The 20,857-nt window shown below is 40.9% G+C and overlaps 1 protein-coding gene across 2 annotated transcripts in view; it reads right to left on the bottom strand.

Moving 5' to 3' along the window:
* Nucleotides 1-7,620: 7,620 nt before the first annotated feature.
* Nucleotides 7,621-20,857, bottom strand: part of LOC308614148 (aromatase-like) — a gene marked incomplete at its 3' end in the record, with an annotated part of 97,779 nt that continues 84,542 nt past the window's right edge. For both annotated transcript variants that reach the window (XM_081228336.1, XM_081228334.1), the window contains exons 4-9: nt 20,019-20,195; nt 16,124-16,238; nt 12,327-12,441; nt 11,725-11,887; nt 9,045-9,286; nt 7,621-7,869 (exon numbers count right to left, since the gene is read on the bottom strand). In XM_081228336.1, the coding sequence (XP_081084462.1) occupies nt 7,621-7,869; nt 9,045-9,286; nt 11,725-11,887; nt 12,327-12,441; nt 16,124-16,238; nt 20,019-20,195 (1,061 nt within the window). The remainder of the gene's footprint in view (nt 7,870-9,044; nt 9,287-11,724; nt 11,888-12,326; nt 12,442-16,123; nt 16,239-20,018; nt 20,196-20,857) is intronic.

Raw genomic sequence — 20,857 nt, 5'->3', positions numbered from 1 at the left:
ATTGTAAATAGAGCTGCAGTGAACATTGTGGTACATGACTCTTTTTGAATCATGGTTTTCTCAGGGTATATGCCCAGTAGTGGGATTGCTGGGTCATATGGTAGTTCTAGTTTTAGTTTTTTAAGGAACCTCCATACTCTTCTCCATAGTGGCTGTATCAATTTACATTCCCGCAAACAGTGCAAGAGGGTTCCCTTTTCTCCACACCCTCTCCCATATTTATTGTTTGTAGACTTTTTGATGATGGCCATTCTGACTGGTGTGAGGTGATACCTCATTGTAGGTTTGATTTGCATTTCTCTAATGATTAGTGATGTTGAGCATCCTTTCATGTGTTTGTTGGCAATCTCTATATGTTCTTTGGAGAAATGTCTCTTTAGGTCTTCTGCCCATTTTTGGATTGGGTTGTTTTTTTGATATTGAGCTGCATGAGCTGCTTGTATATTTTGGAGAATAATCCTTTGTTGTTTCATTTGCAAATATTTTCTGCCATTCTGAGGGTTGTCTTTTCATCTTGTTTATGGTTTCCTTTGCTGTGCAAAACCTTTTAAGTTTCATTAGGTCCCAGTTTTTAATTTTTGTTTTTATTTCCATTTCTCTAGGAGTTGTGTCAAAAAGGATCTTGCTGTGATTTATGTCATAGAGTGTTCTGCCTATGTTTTCCTCTAAGAGTTTGATAGTGTCTGGCCTTACATTTAGATCTTTAATCCATTTTGAGTTTATTTTTGTGTATGGTGTTAGGGAGTGTTCTAATTTCATTGTTTTACATGTAGCTGTCCAGTTTTCCCAGCACCACTTATTGAAGAGGCTGTCTTTTCTTCACTGTATATTCTTCCCTCCTTTATCAAAGATAAGGTGACCATACGTGCATGGGTTTATCTCTGGGCTTTCTATCCTGTTCCATTGATCTATATTTCTGTTTTAGTGTCAGTACCATACTTTCTTGATTACTGTAGCTTTGTAGTATAGTCTGAAGTCCTGGAACCTGATTCTTCCAGCTCCATTTTTCTTTCTTAAGATTGCTTTGGCTATTCGAGGTCTTTTTTGTTTCCATACAAATTGTGAAATTTTTTGTTCTAGTTCTGTGAAAAACGCCATTTGTATTTTGATAGGGATTGCATTGAATCTGTAGATTGCTTTGGGTAGTGTAGTCATTTGCATAATAGTGATTCTTCCAATCCAAGAACATGGTATATCTCTCCATCTGTTGGTATCATCTTTAATTACTTTTATCAGTGTCTTACACTTTTCTGCCTACAGGTCTTTTGTCTCCTTAGGTAGATTTACTGCTAGATATTTTATCTTTTTGTTGCAGTGGTAAATGAGAGTGTTTCCTTAATTTCTCTTTCAGATTTTTCATCATTAGTGTATAGGAATGCAAGAGATTTCTGTGCATTAATTTTGTATCCTGCTACTTTATCAAATTCATTGATTAGCTCTAGTAGTTTTCTGGTAGCATCTTTAGGATTCTCTGTGTTTAGTATCATGTCATCTGCATACAGTGACAGTTATACTTCTTCTTTTCTGGTTTGGATTCCTTTTATTTCTTTTTCTTCTATGATTGCTGTGGCTAAAACTTCCAAAACTATGTTGAATAATAGTGGTGAGAGCATGCAACCTTGTCTTGTTCCTGATCTTAGTGGAAGTGGTTTCAGTTTTTCACCACTGAGAACGATGTTGGCTCTGCGTTTGTTATAAATGGCCTCTATTATGTTGAGCTGAGTTCCCTGTATGTCTACTTTCTGAAGGGTTTTTATCATAAATGGGCGTTGAATTTTGTCAGAAGCTTTTTCTGCATTTATTGAGATGATCATACTATTTTTACCCTTCAGTTTGTTAATATGGTTTATCACATTGATTGATTTGCGTATACTGAAGAATCCTTGCATTTCTGGGATAAACCCTATTTGATCGTGGTGTATGGTCCTTTTTTTTTTTTTTTTTTTTTTGCGGTATGCGGGCCTCTCACTGTTGTGGTCTCTCCTGTTGCGGAGCACAGGCTCCAGATGCGCAGGCTCAGCAGCCATGGCTCACGGGCCTAGCAGCTCCGCAGCATGTGGGATCTTCCCGGACCGGGGCCTGAACCTGTGTCCCCTACATCGGCAGGTGGACTCTCAACCACTGCGCCACCAGGGAAGCCCTGGTCCTTTTAATGTGCTATTGGATTCTGTTTGCTAGTATTTTGTTGAGGATTTTTGCATGTATGTTCATCAGTGATACTGGCCTATAGTTTTCTTTTTTTTTGACATCTTTGTCTGGTTTTGGTATCAGGGTAATGGTGGCCTCGTAGAAAGAGTTTCGGAGTGTTCCTCCCTCTGCTATATTTTGGAAGAGTTTGCGAAGGATGGGTGTTAGCTCTTCTCTAAATGTTTGATAGAATTTGCCTGTGAGGCCATCTGGTCCTGGGCTTTTGTTTGTTGGAAGATTTTTTTTTTTTTTTTTTTGTGGTACGCGGGCCTCTCACTGTTGTGGCCTCTCCCGTTGCGGAGCACAGGCTCCGGATGCCCAGGCTTATCGGCCATGGCTCACAGGCCCATCCGCTCAGCAGTGTGTGGGATCCTCTCAGACCGGGGCATGAACCCGTGTCCCCTGCATCGGCAGGCGGACTCTCAACCACTGCGCCACCAGGGAAGCCCGGGTCATCGTGTTTTTATTGTCATTTGTTTCTAGGTATTTTTTGATTTCCTCTTTGATTTCTTCAGTGATCCCTTGGTTCTTTCGTAGTATATTGTTTAGGCTCCATGTGTTTGTACTTTTTATAGTTTTTTCCAGTAATTGATATCTAGTCTTATAGTGTTGTGGTCGGAAAAGATACTTGATTCAATTTCAGTTTTCTTAAATTTACCAAGGCTTGATTTGTGACCCAAGATATTATCTATCCTGGAGAATGTTCCATGAGTACTTGAGAAGAAAATATATTCTATTGTTTTTGGATGGAATGTCCTATAAGTATCAATGAAGTCCATCTTGTTTACTGTATCATTTAAAGCTTGTGTTTCCTTATTTATTTTCATTTTGGATGATCTGTCCATTGGTGAAAGTGGGGTGTTAAAGTCCTCTACTATGATTGTGTTACTGTCAATTTCCCCTTTTATGGCTGTTAGCATTTGCCTTATGTATCGAGGTGCTCCTATGTTGGGTGCATAAATATTTACAATTGTTTTATCTTCTTCTTGGGTGGATCCCTTGATGATTATGTAGTGTCCTTCTTTGTCTCTTGTAATAGTCTTTATTTTAAAGTCTGTTTTGTCTGATATGAGAATTGCTACTCCATCTTTCTTTTGATTTCCATTTGCATGGAATATCTTTTTTCATCCCCTTACTTTCAGGCTGTATGTGTCCCTAGGTCTGAAGTGGGTCTCTTGTAGACAGCATATGTATGGGTGTTATTTTTGTATCCATTCAGCCAGTCTATGTCTTTTGGTTGGAGCATTTAAGCCATTTACATGTAAGGTATTTATTGATGTGTATGTTCCTATTACCATTTTCTTCATTGTTTTGGGTTTGTTATTTTAGCTCTTTTCCTTCTCTTGTGTTTCCTGCCTAGAGAAGTTTCTTTAGCATTTGTTGTAAAGCTGGTTTGGTGGTGCTGAGTTCTCTTAACTTTTGCTTATCTGTAAAAGTTTTAATTTCTCCATCGAATCTGAATGAGATCCTTGCTGGGTAGAGTAATCATGATTGTAGGTTTTTCCGTTTCATCACTTTCAATATGTCCTGCCACTCCCTCTGGCTTGCAGAGTTTCTGCTGAAAGATCAGGTGTTAACCTTATGGGGATTTCCTTGTATGTTGTTTGTTGCTTTTCCCTTGCTGCTTTTAATATGTTTTCTTTGTATTTAATTTTTGACAGTTTGATTAATATCTGTCTTGGCATATTCCTCCTTGGATTTATTCTGTATGGGACTCCCTGTGCCTCCTGGACTTGATTAACTATTTCCTTTCCCATATTAGGGAAGTTTTCAACTATAATCTCTTCAAATATTTTCTCAGTCCCTTTCTTTTTCTCTTGTTCTGCAAACCCTATAATTCGAATTTTGGTGCATTTAATGTTGTCCCAGAAGTCTCTGAGACTGTCCTCAGTTCTTTTCATCCTTTTTTCTTTATTCTGCTCTGCAGTAGTTATTTCCACTATTTTATCTTCCACGTCACTTATCCGTTCTTCTGCCTCAGTTTTTCTGCTATTGATCCCATCTAGAGTATTTTTAATTTCATTTATTGTGTTGTTCATCGTTACTTGTTTCATCTTTAGTTCTTCTAGGTCCTTGTTAAATGTTTCTTGCATTTTGTCTATTCTATTTCCAAGATTTTGGATCATCTTTACTATCATTATTCTGAATTCTTTTTCAGGTAGACTGCCAATTTCCTCTTCATTTGTTAGGTCTGGTGGGTTTTTATCTTGCTCCTTCACCTGCTGTGTGTTTCCCTGTCTTCTCATTTTGCTTAACTTACTGTGTTTGGGGTCTCCGTTTTGCAGGCTGCAGGTTCGTAGTTCCCCTTGTTTTTGGTGTCTTCCCCCAGTGGATAAGGATGGTTCAGTGGATTGTGTAGGCTTCCTGGTGTAGGGGACTGTTGCCTGTGTTCTGGTGGATGAGGCTGGATCTTGTCTTTCTGGTGGGCAGGACTGCGTCCAGTGTTGTGTTTGGGGGTGTCTGTGACCTTATTATGATTTTAGGCAGCCTCTCTGGTAACGGGTGGGGTTGTGTTCCTGTCTTGCTAGTTGTTTGGCATAGCAGGTCCAGCACTGTAGCTTACTGGTCGTTGAGTGGAGCTGGGTCTTAGTGTTGAGACGGAGGTGTCTGGGAGAGCTCACACTGATTGATATTATGAGGGGCCGGGAGGTCTCTGGTGGACCAATATCCTGAACTCGGCTCTCACACCTCAGAGGCACAGGCCTGACACCTGGCTGGAGCACCAAGACCCTCTCGGCCGCAGTTCATGCCCTTCCCATCACTCTTCCAGCTCCTGCCTCCAGCCTCCCTCCCTTTGGGTTTGATCTTTACTTCCCACGCTGGGTGGGGGGGGCAGAGGGCAGTGCAGAGGATGCCAACGGGCAGCTTCCCCACTGCGTCCTCATCCACACCCCACGCCAGGCTTGCTGCGTCTCTCCCAGTCACAGGGCAGGGTCCTCAAAGACAGCCCGACTGCCGGAGAGATCCACAGATCTGGCAAGGAACCTTGCCTGCATTCTTTTTCTGAGATCATGGATCATCTTCACTATCATTATTCTGATTTTTTTTTCTGGAAGGTTGCCTATCTCCACTTCACTTAGTGTTTTTCTGGGTTTTTTAATCTTGTTCCTTCATCTGGGACATAATCCTCTGCTGTTTCATTTTGTGTAACTTTCTGGGATTGTGGTTTTTGTTGTGCAGCCTGCAGGACTGTATTTCTTCCTGCTTCTGTCTGCCCTCTGGTGGATGAGGCTGTCTAAGAGGCTTTTGCAAGCTTCCTGATGGGAGAGACTGATGGTGGGTAGAGCTGGGTTTTGTCCCTCTGGTGGACAGGGCTGTGCTCAGTAAAACTTTAATCTGCTTGTCTGCTGATGGGTGAGGCTCTTTTTCCTTGTGTTGTTGGTTTAGCCTGAGGCAACCAAGCACTGGAGTTTACAGGCTGTTTGGTGGGGTTAATGGTGGCCTCTGGGAGGCCTCACACCAATGAGTACTTCCCAGGACTGCTGCTTCCAGTGTCTGTGTCCCCACAGCAAGCCACAGCTGCTCCCTGCCTCTGCAGGAGATCCTGCAATACTAGCAGGTAAGTCTGGCCCAGTCTCTTACGGGGTCACTGCTTTTTTCCCCTGTGTCTTGGTACACAAAAAGTTTTGAGAGTGCCCTCTCAGAGTGGAGTTTCTGTTTCCCCCAGTCCTGTGGAAGTCCTGCAGTCAAATCCCACTGACCTTCAAAGCCAGATTCTCTGGAGACTCCTCCTCCCATTGCTGGACCCACCAGCTGGGAAGCCAGACATGGGCCTCAGAACTTTCACTCCAGTGGGAGAGCTTCTGCTGTATAATTGTTTTCTAGTTTGTGGGTCACCCACCTTGCAGGTATGGGATTTGATTTTATCGTGATTGCGCTCCTCCTACTGTCTCGTTGTGGCTTCTCCTTTGTCTTTGGATGTAGGGTGTCTTTTTTGGTAGGATCCAGCGTTTTTTTTGGTCAGTGGTTGTTTAGCAGTTAGTTGTGATTTTGGGTTTCTCTTAAGAAGAGATGAGTGCCTGTCCTTCTACTCTGCTATCTTGAGGTAATCCTCAGTACTGATCTTGAAAGTAAGAATGGGGGACAGGCATGGATTCCAAAAGAAAGAAAAGAGCTCCCACTTGGAGGAGCTTACACTCTCATTTTACACTCAGCTGTTGCCCTATTGCCAAGCAGCAGGATGAGAAGAATATTCAGATTGACATACTGGCAAACATTTACATGTTTTTAAATGAATTTAATTTTTCAGTTTTTAACTGGCCTTCAGTAGATACGTTCCTATTGGTGACATAACACAAGGAAGCTGGTATTTGGAAAATTCACTCATCTATTTCATTTCCTCTCAAGAGCTAATTCCGAGGTATACATTTTACTCATGGCTACATGTAGTGATTAGATAAACTAGATAAGTGTTAAATCTCTAAGGTAACTGTTAAATCTGAGCTAGTTTAAAATGTGATTGCAGGGGTTCTACCCTAGCCACGTTCTCTACTGATCTGTTGCTCTTTGGTTTTGGGATCATGGAAAGAAAGAGAGGGGGAGAAATGTTGAGGGAGAAGGATAATGGTATATGAGGAGCACTCCTTAGAAGTTTGAACTCACTGGGTTGTAGAATTAGATACAGATTCAGAGACTTCCCTTCCCCCAAATCATTGAAGCTGCGGTAAGAGTTAATAGGTGCTACTACCTAAAGTATTCTCTTTCTTAGTCCACTCATGGAGCTAAGCAAAAATGTAGACATGAAAAAAGATCTATTATTTGAATTTGAAGCACATCGTATGAATTTTTTTCCTATAGCACATATATGGTCTGGCTGAGGCATAAATTGAGAGATTCTGAAAGGATAGTCTTTGATTTAACTTTTGCCACCAACAAATCACATGTGAATAAACAAGAGTTAATTGAATGCAATACATAGCAAAAGTCAAATGCTGAATTTGTAAGCATTTCTCCAAAGGTGTGAATATTGCAGTCCCCAACCCACCGAAAACAAAATCAAAAGCCCTTTATTCACACTAGTGAGTGTGTTTAGCCCTAGGTACCCAGTGTTGGCCTGGCCTTTGTAATTGATTTGAGTGCTTCTGCCCCAGTCATTACAAAGCTCCCATCTCAGGGCAGGACAGTGAGGAGTCGGGCGTGAGTCTTGCTGATGGCTTGTCTTTTCCAAAGCATGTTTTGGGGAACTGGGCCTTTAGGGCTGCCGTTTCCTGCACAAATCTTGGCCTCTGTATTTTCTCTTGCAGTCTGGTTTCTGGTTTGGATGCGCTCAGATGACTGGCGTGTCCTGGCTCGCTGACACCCCACAGGAGGTAAGTGTATAAAAGGCCAGAGGCCACAGTTGTTCATGGGAGGAGGATTACGTGGCAAAGGTGGGTGGTTTCCATGTGAAATACTGTTGAGAAATGCTCCAGGGCAGGGACTGACCAAACTTTTTTAGTGGTCGAGGCACTTATCTGAATTTCTTGGGATGAAAATCATTCCCAGCAGGTCGCTGGTCTCATCCGGGTGCAAGGATAAGTCATTTTTCTTCTGCATCTTTTCAACACATCGACCTTGCAATGTCTGCACGTGGAAGCATCTCAGAAGTGTGACCAGGGTGACCTTCATCATCACCATGGCAATGTATTTTCCCACACAGGCCCGGGGCCCAAAGCCAAATGGCTGAAAGTACCTGTAAGGAACCTAGGAAAATGATCAGACAATTAGCCAGAGAAGTAAAGGCTAGAGTCATGCATATCTGTTTGATTCACCCTGAAAACACTGTGAATCAGAATGCTCGGTTTCGGCGACTTGACCATACTGCTCCTTCACGGAGAGGAATGACTGTAACTCAGATAAGCCTCTTCTTCCAGTTTGATTCACGCTTTGTGATACAGGCACAACTTAAAACAATCCCCAGTGTTGCTTTTCATGTAAATACTCAACTAGCTCTGTGGGAAGGCCATGGCTTTACTGCTGTTCTGCCAGTCATTGAGGCAAAGATTTTTTTTGTGCCAGGCCATATAACATGATGAAAAGGACTAATTTAGGCAAACTTGTGGATTCCCCACCTATTGATGCCAAGGATCTAAATATTTTTAGTCCCTTTTGGACTCATATCGTGCCTGGCACTTAATGGATGCTCAGTAAATTATTTTTGACCAATTACCAAGATGGCATGGGTTGCTTATATAGAAATGGAATGAATTAGAGAACTGGTTTAACTAAGACCATATCTCTTCCCCATATGCAAATGGAAAAAGGGGGCACAGAGGGAACTATTTGGATAATTCAGGTAAAAAAAAATCATTGCCTAGAATTTGACATAATGGAGGCAGAATCACCAGTACACTTCACTTATAGAAAAAGAACAATATGAGGCTCTTCTAATTACCAAGTCCTATTTAGAATGGGGCCTAGTGCTTGTGGGGCCATTTGGGAAACCAAAGGCCCACTGCAAAAACCAAATCTTTTCTTCTCATTTGATTTCCATCTGAAGCGGAAGTGGATTTCCTTGACTTAGATGATGCTACGGCTGAATCTACATGATGACAAGGTGATAACTTTAAATGGAAATATGGGTTGGTTAAACAAAATTCACCTCATTTTAGGCAAATTAAGGGCCTGAATTTTTCACCTTTTGACCTATTTTGTGGCCTCCATGAAGACATTTCTGAGAGCTGGAGTACCAGCCTCCTTGGCTTGAGGACAGACATGGTGGTTGTGTTCCAAGCTAGGTAAAATGTGTTTTCCTGGTGAGGTATGAAGAGAATGAGTAAATAGAATGAAATATACATGGTGCAAACACAGAAACAGAGAGGATTTAACAGTTGACATTTTCAAGAGTGGCACACTCAGTTTTAAGGAAGGGTTCTTACATTCTTGGCAAAGTTTTCAAGAGTAAATTCACTGGGCTTGGGGAAAAACTCGAGTCTATGCATTCTTCCAATATTCAGGATAATGTTAGTCCCCTTCTTCACTGGGTAGCCGTCGATGACATCATCCTCTAAGGCTTTGCGCATGACCAGGTCCACGACAGGCTGGTACCGCATGCTCTCATAAATAAAGTTCTCTATCACTTTTAGTTTTTGAATACCATCATTCCTTATGTCTCTTTCACCTGTAGAAGAAGATAAAATAGTCAAAGCTCATGTTAGTTTCAGTATACGATTGGTATTAAAAATCCTGCACTTTCCATAGAACAGTTTGCTCTTGGTTGAAAAAAATTTATATCTATAATTCTAATGTAAACCAGCAACGTGGGTAAAATATCTTATGTTTGGTCCACAAAATATCTTATGAAAATTCAGATTTGAAGTCGATTTTCTTAATACCTGGGGTTTTCATATTAAAGTCTAAATTTCTAGAAAAAAAAAAAAAACAGGTAAAATTGGACCCACATCCCCACATGGCAACAGTGAGCTGAGGTTGAATGGCTGATGAGCCCTTTAGAGGGACACCCTCTCTGCAGCATCATGTAGACCTACCCAAACTGCTTCAAACATTTACTTGCTGCCTTTGGGGTTCTTGAGTTTTGTCCCCTACTCTAAATTCTAGAAGACATTCATTCCTTCTCTAGTCAAAGTGAGATGGTAAGTTTAATCAGGTTCAAAGAAATTTTCTCTTCTGGTATCCTGTGCAGTCATTTGTCAGAAAATATCACTGATAGTCTCTCCTCCTCATCTCATCAAGAACAACCTGGTGTGGTAGTGTGGCAAGAACCCCCTCTCCCCACCACAACAAAAGGGGTGCCTCAGATCAGCCCTGGGTGAACTGGGGATTGACGGATCCCCCTGATGTCTCAGCTTGGCCTCACACTCATCAGAGAGGTTCAGATTACTCTCAGAATTGGCAAAACTTCAAAGCATCCTCAAATGGGGTACCACTTCTGCAGAATCAAAATCAACCCAGGGTCCTGAGGCAGCTCTGTCTCCTGTGCAACTATGTTATTCAGGAGTGGTCTTACTTAGAGAACTCTAACCACCCAGCCCCTCACATACTGCTCTGTGTACACTTAAGAGTTTAATGGGCTGTGTTTATCTCGGGTGGGGAGGTAGAGGGTAGATGATGGAGTAGGTAACCAAAGGTGGACCCTTGGAAGTAATTACCAGGCATGCAGGTCTAGAGGGAACATGTACACATGTGCTAGTGGTGGTTTGGGCTTTCCATCTGTGCAGAGGTCTGTTGAAGCATCAAGGGAACATCATGGGGCACAAGCACTTTTCACCTCTCAGGGAAATTGTGTCAAAGGTTTATGATCTCAAGAGCAATTTCCCCTGTGTTGCCTGTACCCCCATCATTCTGTGACTCTCTCTCTCACTCCACTGAGCTTGTTTCTTGAATTCTGTTTTTCTCACGAGACTGAGAGCCCCAGGACTGCAGGGATGGCACTGGCTTGTTCACCGCGGTGCCCCTGCACCTGGCACAGGACCCATAACCTGAAAAGGGTGCTTGAGAAAACATTTCAGAATTTGAAACCCAGATGTTATTCTGGCTCCTTGCTATCTACCTTCCCAGGCAGTGGCCCTCCTACGGCAATGCGTCTGCAGAACCCTTTCACATATTTAATCCTTGTATGAAATTTCCCCTTGTCATCTATTTCAAGCAGCACTCAAATGGTTTTAAAGATTAATAAGATAAAAAGTTTAAAAAATGCATAGTGCCTTTAAACAACAAAATAGGTTGTTTCACAGAGACCTGTAAAGTCAAGAAAGAAAAATCTGTATCATTAGTGATACCCCTTCGCATGTGTCTGAAATGTGTCCTAAAGAAATTACTTATGTGAAGCACATTCCAAATAAGGGATTCTGTTTTCTCCGGAAAGCAATTCTGACTTCTTCTCAACGTGGCAGTGTCTCCAGGGAAGGGTGGGGATATCCGAAGCAGTGGCAGAGTGATGCTGAAGCGGAGGCAGAGCAGGGAGGGGAAAGAGTGGGGAAGAGCTGAGCAGGGACCTGGAGGCTCTCCTGCAGAGGAGGAGGGGAGGGTGGGGGAGGGAAACTGATCGCTCCCCTGCCTCTGCTATCATCACCCTTTCCTCCTCCCTCTGCCACCACCTGGAAGAACGGGCTGCTTGAAACCCAGAAACACTGCAAAAAATGATAGCCATTTCCCTGGGTGGACCCTCAAAAGCCTTTTGTCACTGATAAGGTAGTAAATCCTTGTGGATGATCCCATGTTTTTTTAAACACAGACAAATAGAACCGCATATATGTGTTTATGTGCCCATCAAGAAAGACCTTGAACAATATACATCAAAATATTAACAGTGATTCCCCCTGGGGAATGGGAAGGAGAGTGGAAGGGATCAGGAAATAATACTTTCTGCTTTATACATGTCTCTAGTATTTGGATTTTTTCCAATGAGCGTGTATTTTTTTATATTAGGAAAACACAGAAACCTGTTTAGCATAATGAAAATATGACACAATGACTTGGTTCGTTGTTCTCTGCGTGGATTCCAGAAAAGATTTTTGACATAAGAATTTTAGGACTTAGTAGCAGATATTCAAAAGGAATTATTTTCTAATCTCTACTATTTGTTTGATAAATTCTTACCAACAACAGTCTGGATTTCCTTCAGTATTGCTTCTTCAATGTGGGGGTGCTTTGCAATGAGAAGCAGCATGAAGAATACAGAGACGGACATGGTGTCTGGCGCTGCGGTCAGCATTTCCAGTATGCACTGGTTCACATTCTCTCTTGTCAGGTCACCACGTTTCTGAACAATTGAAAGTGGGGAGAAACTTTGGAAAAGTGAATGAACGGTTCAGAACAGGAGGGGAGGTGGCACTCAAGGATTAATAACCTCAACAAAATGAAATCATGGAAATTATGTGTCTCTGGGACTGATGATGGACATTTGCATTAACAATCTTCAGCTCAAAGCTGAAGAACTTAACCAAATGCCTATGTGTTTAGTGTCTTTGATCTCCCCAGTTTTCAGATTTTGTATTGTGCAGAAACACAGAAGTTTCAGTCTTAAAGGTCAATTTTACCTGATGTCTAATTGGGGGCTATTGGATTAGGCATTATAGAAATACTGGAGCATAAAGTCAAAAGCAGAAACATGCAACTATTAACAAGAGAGAATTTTTAGACACTGATAAACAGTCATACACATATGTTGTATGGGAACTATGGGTAGTTCAGGTCTGTACCTCAGCCAAAATCAACTCAGTGGCGAAATCCCTAGAGTCTTCCAGCTTCTCTGCTGTGAAAATCCTGTGTCTTTTTTTTTCTACCAGAATTTCCATTTCATCTTTCAGCTCCTTGCTGGAAAAAGCAGTGTAAATATTATCTACTTGTACACAGATATGACATCTAGATAAATGGATTTGTTTGCCATGCTTAAAAATGAAATGATCTGCTTTAGTGGAATCCATTAGTGCTCATGAATAACTGAATTTATATTTAATTCTTCACAGATATCTTTAAATTACATATACATTATATCATGTTAAGGAACCAGAGTTAGCCCAGATATCTCATTAGTGGTAGCAAAATCAAGGCTGTAACTGTAGTTAAGGGTTGAAAACTGGTACCAAATGGCTAAATCCAATTATGTTTTCTGCTATTTGATTGGGCCAGCACAGTGCTTAAGTTAAACATCAAAAACCAAAGCCAGTGAATGCCTTTAGTGGGAGCATGCACTCTGTAGTCTGCCATGGGCACCTGCATTTCCTGTGTCTTATATCCACCCAGCGTACTTTTATCTGCATAGTCCCGAAGACTATTGAGTTTGAGGTTCCTCTTCTACACAGGAAGTATTCTTCCTGATATTTATCTCATCCCTTGCAGTTTCTGCCTCATAGTAACACTAAGTAAATATTTGTTGAACGAATGACTGGCTGCATCAATATGCATATGCATTTTGACAGTGTGGAGAAGGGAAAAGCACCTTGGATAAAGGGTCAGGTTCTGGTCCGGGTTGTCGTTCCACATAACCTAGTTTAAGTCTCTGAGTCTTATGTCTCTTTTAAAGTGAAGGGATCAGGCTAGATGAACAGTAAGGCCACCTTGAGATCTCAGTTCAGTTGTCTTTGACTTAGACTTTAAGTGTATGCATTCACGTATAATTGTATTGTTCCCACCAATCTCAGGGAACAGTATTCTGTATTATGTTAAATGTACAATAAATCTTTCTTTCAAATTCTTGTTGGCACGGTTGCCTACATGCTTAAACACTCTGTTGACCTAAATAGCCTCTATGTTTACTCTAGTTCAGCAGGAAAAGTAAGGGAGGATTCTTTAAGATTCCTCCTATTTTTAAAAGTGTTTTGGGGCATCTCAAGGAAGATGTTTAAACATTCTGAGAGATATTCTTCAGGGTAGTATTTTCATTGTGTCATTCTAAATAAGGATGCCTACTGTTGTGTATCTCTGTGAGTATGCTTATAGGCCCACACACACACCATTCCAAATATACAACAGGGATATATTCACATTCATTCATTCATCTACCCATCCATTTGTTCTGCAGATATTTGTTGAGTATCTCCTACACTTATTCAGTTGGGGGCTAGAATGCTCATAGCATTTCTACCTGAGCGGTGGCCCCCAAATGGTCTGGGATGTATTGAAATGCCCCTAGACTTTGAATTCATAGGGAATTTCTTGATAGAGCTGCATCCATTTCTAAGCATCTACTTCCTCCCTGGGCCAGATTCAGGGCCTGTGAATATCCACTGGGTCCTCCTATTCCGGTTAAAAGTTGCTTCTGCTTAAATGTATGCATTTGAATATGTATGCCATTAAAAACTAGGAGAATTGAGATCAAGGGCAGTTTCTACGAAATAGGAAGTCTCTGACTTACAAACTTATATTACATGAATGTCTCTGTGAGTCTGTTGTTTGGAACTCTGAATGTACTTTATACCAAAATAATGGTGGCTAGGTTACTAGTCCAGGCCACAAACACCTATTTAATGTATTCTGAGGCCGAAAAGCCTTACACTTGACAAAATAAAAAGTAGAAAATAATACTGCTCTAATATTGGGAATTCAAAGAGGCATAAATATACAATTGAATAAATAAGGAAGGAAGCTGATGTCACATAATCCTTTCCATAAATATATTTTTAAAAAGTATTGGTATGATAGAGAAAGACAAATACTCCATGATCTCGCTTATATGTGGAATCTTATAAAAACAATAACAAAAACAAAAGCAAAAATCCCAACCTCATTGTTACAGGGGACAGATTGGTGGTTACCATGGGGGTTGGGGGTTGGGGTGGATATGAAATGGGTGAAGGGGGTCAAAGGTACAAACTTCCTTCTGGTTATATGCTCAGTAAGTCATGGGGATGTAATGTACAGCATGGTGACTACAGTTAATAATACTGTGTTGCATATTTAAACGTTGCTAAGAGAGTAGATCTTAAAAGTTCTCATCACAAGGAATAAATTTTGTAACTATGTATGGTGAAAGATGTTAACTAGAGTTAATGTGATGATCATTTCTCAGTATATTCAAATATTGAATCATTATGCTGTACACCTGAAACTACCATAATGTTATATGTCAATTATGCCTCAGTGAAGAAAGAATTGACGTTATTGCAGGAAAGAGATTTTTCCGTTTTCTGCGGAAAGAGATTAAAAGCTTTCTCTAGGTCTTTACCGTACTAGGAGATAGAAGATATAAACTAGTTCACTAACCATTGGCAAATATTATGTAGAGATGGAATGTTGCTGAGCTAAATTTAAAGAAATCAAAGAGAAACTGTTATACAGTTAAACTGTTACACATAAATTTATATGGGCCTTCTGACCATAACAAAGCTAAACTAACTTCCAAGAACTATACAGTGAGACTCTTCAGACTACCACCAAACCTGACCACAGTGAAGGGATGAATCGTTTATCTTATTGATTCAGATCACAATAAGCTAAGTGAAATGTATTCAATATAAAGAACCAAGTGTCTAAATCATCCACTTGATACTCACCAACCACTTGAGAATATATAAAGCAAAATCAAGTTGACGTCCTCCCTGGAGACTAATATTACTGAATTTCAAAATACACAAACAGGATAAAGTTGGGCCTTTAAACAAGTTTGGGAAATTTTAGAAATGGAGAATTTAAGATAGTCGGGTACATCTGGAGAAGATATGAACTGTGGGATGGGGAAAGCTACCATATTTATTGCCTATTATATGTCATGCTCTTTGCTAATTGCCCTACATATAGGATCTCATTAACCTATATCCCCACCCCGGAAGGTGGGTTATATTTTACTTTAAATAATTTCCCAAGGCCATATGGTTACTAAGTGGGAGAGACAGGATGCAAACCAGGTCTGTCTACCTCTAGATCCCTTGGACTTTACACTGGTGTTTAGAGGTGGCACGTATGGTGGCCGGCTACTTACAGTCTAAAAACCCATTGATTATCCAATAGGCCATTAGACATTTGTCCGGTCTTCTGCTAGACTAGTCTGAGACCAAAGCAAAGCCACTTATTGACAATTTTAGGATCCCCGAAGATACATAACTAAATAAACAACACATCTCATGAACGTTCATCATGAAAAAATTCTTCTGCAACTACTGTCAGTTCCTACAAGTTGAATTAAGTTAAATTCATTCAGAAGCAGCACAACAATATGATTTCATGTTTCAATTTTTCTAGACATGTAGAGAGAATTTTGACAAATAATAATGATAGATACAGCCAACCTTTCTCTTCAACTCAAAAAACACTGCAGTCTCCTAGTTCCAGAGATGGAGCTCTCAGCCTCCTAGGGGAAAAGTACCCTGGGCCAAAGGCTTCCTTTCCTCTGTGGTCTGGCCACATGCTGCCAAATTGCTGTAAGAAGTGTTTCATCAGCAACTTAATCAACAGCTCCCTGTGGTTCTGGAGAGGAGAAAACTTGCCAAAGAGGCCAGCAATAGCTAAGACACCACACAAATCAATCTCACCAATAAATTTTCCAAAATGTGTTACTTACACAGACTTTTCATACTTTCTGCATAGCCAAGAAATCTTAAAGAAGATGTCTGGTTTGAGAAGGAGAGCTTGCCATGCATCAAAATAACCCTGGATTTTAACCACGATGGCTCTTTCTGGAAAAACAGAAAAAGATCAGAACAGATGAGCAAAAATGTGAGCCCAAGAACTAACTGTACACTGATCAGAAAAAATCCCCTGTAGACTCTTCTACCATCTGGGACTCTAAGCAAGGCAAGGTTCCACCTTCACTGGGTGTTTCAGCCACATGAATGCCACCAAACAAATCAAGACCAATTTATTCTGCTTGGCATCTAAATTGGCCAAGTTAGAGATTTGCCAGTTTTCAAGTCTGTTACAGACACAGCCTAGAATCTCACATGCTTCTCCTTGGCTGAGCCTCCAACTCCCTCCTATTTTCTTGACCATGGGAAATAAGAAGGGTACTAGTAATTATGGCCATTATGTCCTCAATTCTGGTACCTGGAAAGGCAAAATGCCTCACCACTCTGCTATTTATATTTCAGTCCAGAGTGTAGAATTCTTCTTGAAATCTTCAGTACCTTGTCCTGAGTCTCGGGCACAGTCAGCTCTTAATGGATGTTCTTGAACTAAATTGAATACTAGAGAAAAGAAACCCCCTGCTTTTTTCAAATTATAAACAAGGGAAGGGAAGAGGCATTTATTTTCAACTGCTAAATACCATGATCAGGGTAAGGTGCTTTACAAAAGAGATTTCATTTAATCCTTACAGTCTTGCTAGGGGAGTGAGAATGTTATCATTGTGCAGCTGCAGAAGCTGCAGTTCATAGAAATAAAACAGCTTGCCCTACACCATAGAGCCAGTGTGGCCGGAAGTCCCTAGGCTGGAGCCTGGTTCTATCTGACTTCAGGGCCATGTCCTTTCCTCTTTGGTGCACTGGGTCCCTCAGGCCAAATGAGAGTTTAACAAGGACCTGGTGAGCAGAGGGAAATACACATAAGTCTGTATGGGTTATGCAGGTTCTTAGACTGCAGTCTGTATCCATAAGTTAACAGAGAGCTGTACAATTCCCTTTACTTGATCCCTCCTAAGAATCAAGGCCAGTGGGGAACCAAAGAGCGGGGACGTCTAAAATAGGTACCTGTCATATCTTAGGAGAGATGTGCGTGGAACAGGCAAACAGGACTTTCAGAGTCCCTGTGTGAAAGGGGATGAGGCAAGAGGCTGTGACTAATGTCCTCAGAGTGAATGGGGCTCCCATCCTAATGTCACTCAGATGGGGTTCCTATGACTCTGGTAAGGAATCATTAAAGAGCCGGGGAGATGAGGCGAGGAGAGTGGAGCAGAGAAAGGGAGGGCTTGTCGCTTGTCTGCTTGTCCAGACGTGGTCAATCAGGGAGCAGGTGTGATAGCTCAGTTGGTCTGGGCAAGTGTGAAACTCGTGCCTTGTTCTTATGGTTGTGATGTTCTTCCCTCAGATCTGCATGTTGCTCATGGGCACACTTCATTTAGGGCTATTTTCAGACATCCTCTCCACAGAGGCCTTCCTGACCACCCTTCCTCTCCACAAGAGCTTCGGCCTCCCTCTGACTTCCCCCTTTACTTTTTAGACTTTTGCCCTGCTTTGTTTTTTCTTCAAGGCACTTATTATTGCCTAAAATATTACTAGATAGTTACTTGTTTACCATACGTATCTCTACTGGGATGTAAACTCTTTGAAGGCAAGGACGTTGTCTTGTCCACTGCTCTGTCCCCAGAACTTAAGCCTAGCAGAAAATAGGCAATCAGTTAAGCATTAGTTGAAAACAGCCCAATCAAAAAGTGGGCAGAAGGGCTTCCCTGGTGGCGCAGTGGTTGAGAATCTGCCTACCGATGCAGGGGACACGGGTTCGTGCCCCGGTCCGGGAAGATCCCACATGCTGTGGAGTGGCTGGGCCCGTGAGCCATGGCTGCTGAGCCTGCGCGTCCGGAGCCTGTGCTCCAGAACGGGAGAGGCCACAACAGTGAGAGGCCCGCATACCGCAAAGAAAAAAAAAAAAAGTGGGCAGAACACCTAAACAGACATTTCTCCAAAGAAGACATACAGATGGCCAATAGGCACATGAAAAGATGCTCATCATTGCTAATTATTAGAGAAATGCAAATCAAAACAGCAGTGAGGTACCACCTCAGATCAGTCAGAATGGACATCATTAAAAAGTCTACAGGGACTTCCCTGGTGGTCCAGTGTTTAGGACTCTGTTCTTCCACTGTAGGGGGCATGGGTTCGATCTCTGGTCAGGGAAATAAGATCCCACATGCTGTGCAGCGTGGCCAAAAAAAAAAAAAAAACTACAACTAATAAATGCTGGAGAGGGTGTGGAGAAAAGGGAACTCTTACACTGTTGGTGGAAATGTAAATTGGTGGAGGCACTATGAAAAACAGTATGGAGATTCCTCACAAAACTAAAAAAAGAGTGGCCATATGATCCAGCAGTCCCACTCCTGGGCACATACCCAAACAAAACTATCAATGTAATTCGAAAAGATACATCCACCCCTATGTTCATAGCAGCACTATTCACAATAGCGAAGACATAGAAACAACCTAAATGTCCATCGACATAGGAATAAAGAAGATGTGGCATCTATACACAATGGAATATTACTCACCCATTAAAAATAATGAACTAATGCCATTTGCAGCAACATGGATGGACCTAGAGATTATCATATTAAGCTAAGTAAGTCAGAAGGAGAAAGGCAAATACCATATGATATCACTTATGTGTGGAATCTATAATATGACAAAGTGAACGTATCAGCGAAACAAAAACAGACTCAGACATAGAGAACAGACTGGTGGTTGTCAAGGGGGATGGCAGTGGGGGAGAGAGGATTAGGAGTTTGGGATTAGCAGATGCAGATAATTATTTATAGGATGTATAAACAACAAGCTTCTACTGTATAGCACAGGGAACTATATTCAATATCCTGTGATAAACCATAATGGAAAAGAATATGAAAAAGAATATATATATGTATGACTGAATCACTTTGCTGTACAGCAGAAATTAACACAACATTGTAAATCAACCACACTTCAGGAAAATTAAAAAATATTAGTTGAATGAATGTATGAATCAATGAACACTGCTTGAAATCAAGTCAGGAGAAATTACATTAAGCTGACAGCAGCAGAATTTAATGGATCCACATGATTAATGTTTGTTCTTTTGTTGGTGGTAGAGTTGCATGTATGTGTTTAATATTTATTTCCGTAGTATAGTGAGGAAAGCAGTTTCTTGAGTGAGACATCTTGCCAGGATTGTTATAAATGCTAAGTGACAAACTTTATGTGAAGCAACTTTTTATACTGCTTGGCACATAGTAGATACTAAATTAATGTTAGTTATCATCATTTCCAGCAGCAGCAGTACCCTTATCATCATATAGATAGAGTCAAAGTTTTCATACTTACTGGCTTTGTGAGAGAGGTGTGTATGTGTATTCATATATATATATAGTATGTGTATGTGTGTATGTGTGTGAATATATACGTATACTGTACATATTTATACATTGTGGCAAAAAGAATGGTTGGAAATGGTTAAATACGTAGGTTTGGTGGTAGGATATATTTATGAATAAATCAAATGATCACATCTGTTAAGTTTCACTGTGGGTAGAATCTTATTTCCTAGTGCAATGAGGAGAGATACAAAAGAAATAGAAGATGGCCCCTGCTATGGATATTTATTATCTTGTAAGTGAACAAGGCAGACATACCAGGAAAAATTGGGGGGAATACTTAGAAAAGTTGAAAGAAGAGCAGTGTACGAAAGAGCATATCTTTACTTGAGTTCGTTATCCTTCTCATGCCCTGTTTAATAAAGGGCTGAATGTCAAGTCACAAGAATGAAAATTTCAGTACCGTCCAAGGGGATCCCCAGGAAGAGCTTGTTAGAGGTGTCCAGCATGATGCACCACATGAGGGTCAACACATCCACATAGCCCAACTCACTGTGGACCTCCTCCAGCCTGTCCAGATGCTTGGTGATAGAATCAGCACAGATGGTCACCATGCGCACCAGGCCGGGGCCAGACAAAGCTGAAGGGTACACGTCAGAGTGAGCCGCCTCCAACTCCAGGGCACACAAACTATCAGGCAAGTTTGGCGTTTTGTGTTTGGAACTTACTTGTCCACATTTTTATTATGGGTGGAGATTTTCATATTCTTCTTTATACTTTTTCTGTATTCTCTTAATTTTCTCCATAGCAGGTTATCACATTTATGGTTTAAAATGAGTGACTGAATGAATAAGTAAATATTTTTAAAACAAACTATTCAAAATTAAACTTTTCTTCATTTGATGACATTTGTGAGACAGCAAATGAAACAGTACTTGTCATAAATCACAAATCAGTGATTTTCCATATTTATTATATACATTTTCCTCTAAAGAAGGTTTGAATTTGGCCAGGGTGATGATGTATTATGTTTCAGTGGGTGGCAGAATATTGCTATAGAACTATTCAAATTGGATCTTACCTTTTAGATCTAAGGTGTTTCCTGCTTAATTGTAGTTCATATGTGTAAAATGCTAGTCTTCTAAATTACCAAATGTACCCTTCTCTTAATTTCGGTTTCTTTTCAAACAAATCCAGATTTACTGTACTTAGTCAATGTCATAGCAGCAAAACAAATCTTTGTTGTTTGAGCAGTCTTCCTCACAGGACTGGGAACTATTTTAGGGCAGTGACAACCTATTA

Source organism: Mesoplodon bidens, assembly GCF_964165515.1.
Source record: "Mesoplodon bidens genome assembly, chromosome: 3".
Taxonomy (NCBI): Eukaryota; Metazoa; Chordata; class Mammalia; order Artiodactyla; family Ziphiidae; genus Mesoplodon; species Mesoplodon bidens.
Note: the sequence above shows the minus strand (reverse complement) of the source record. Positions and strands in the feature narration are given on the sequence as shown.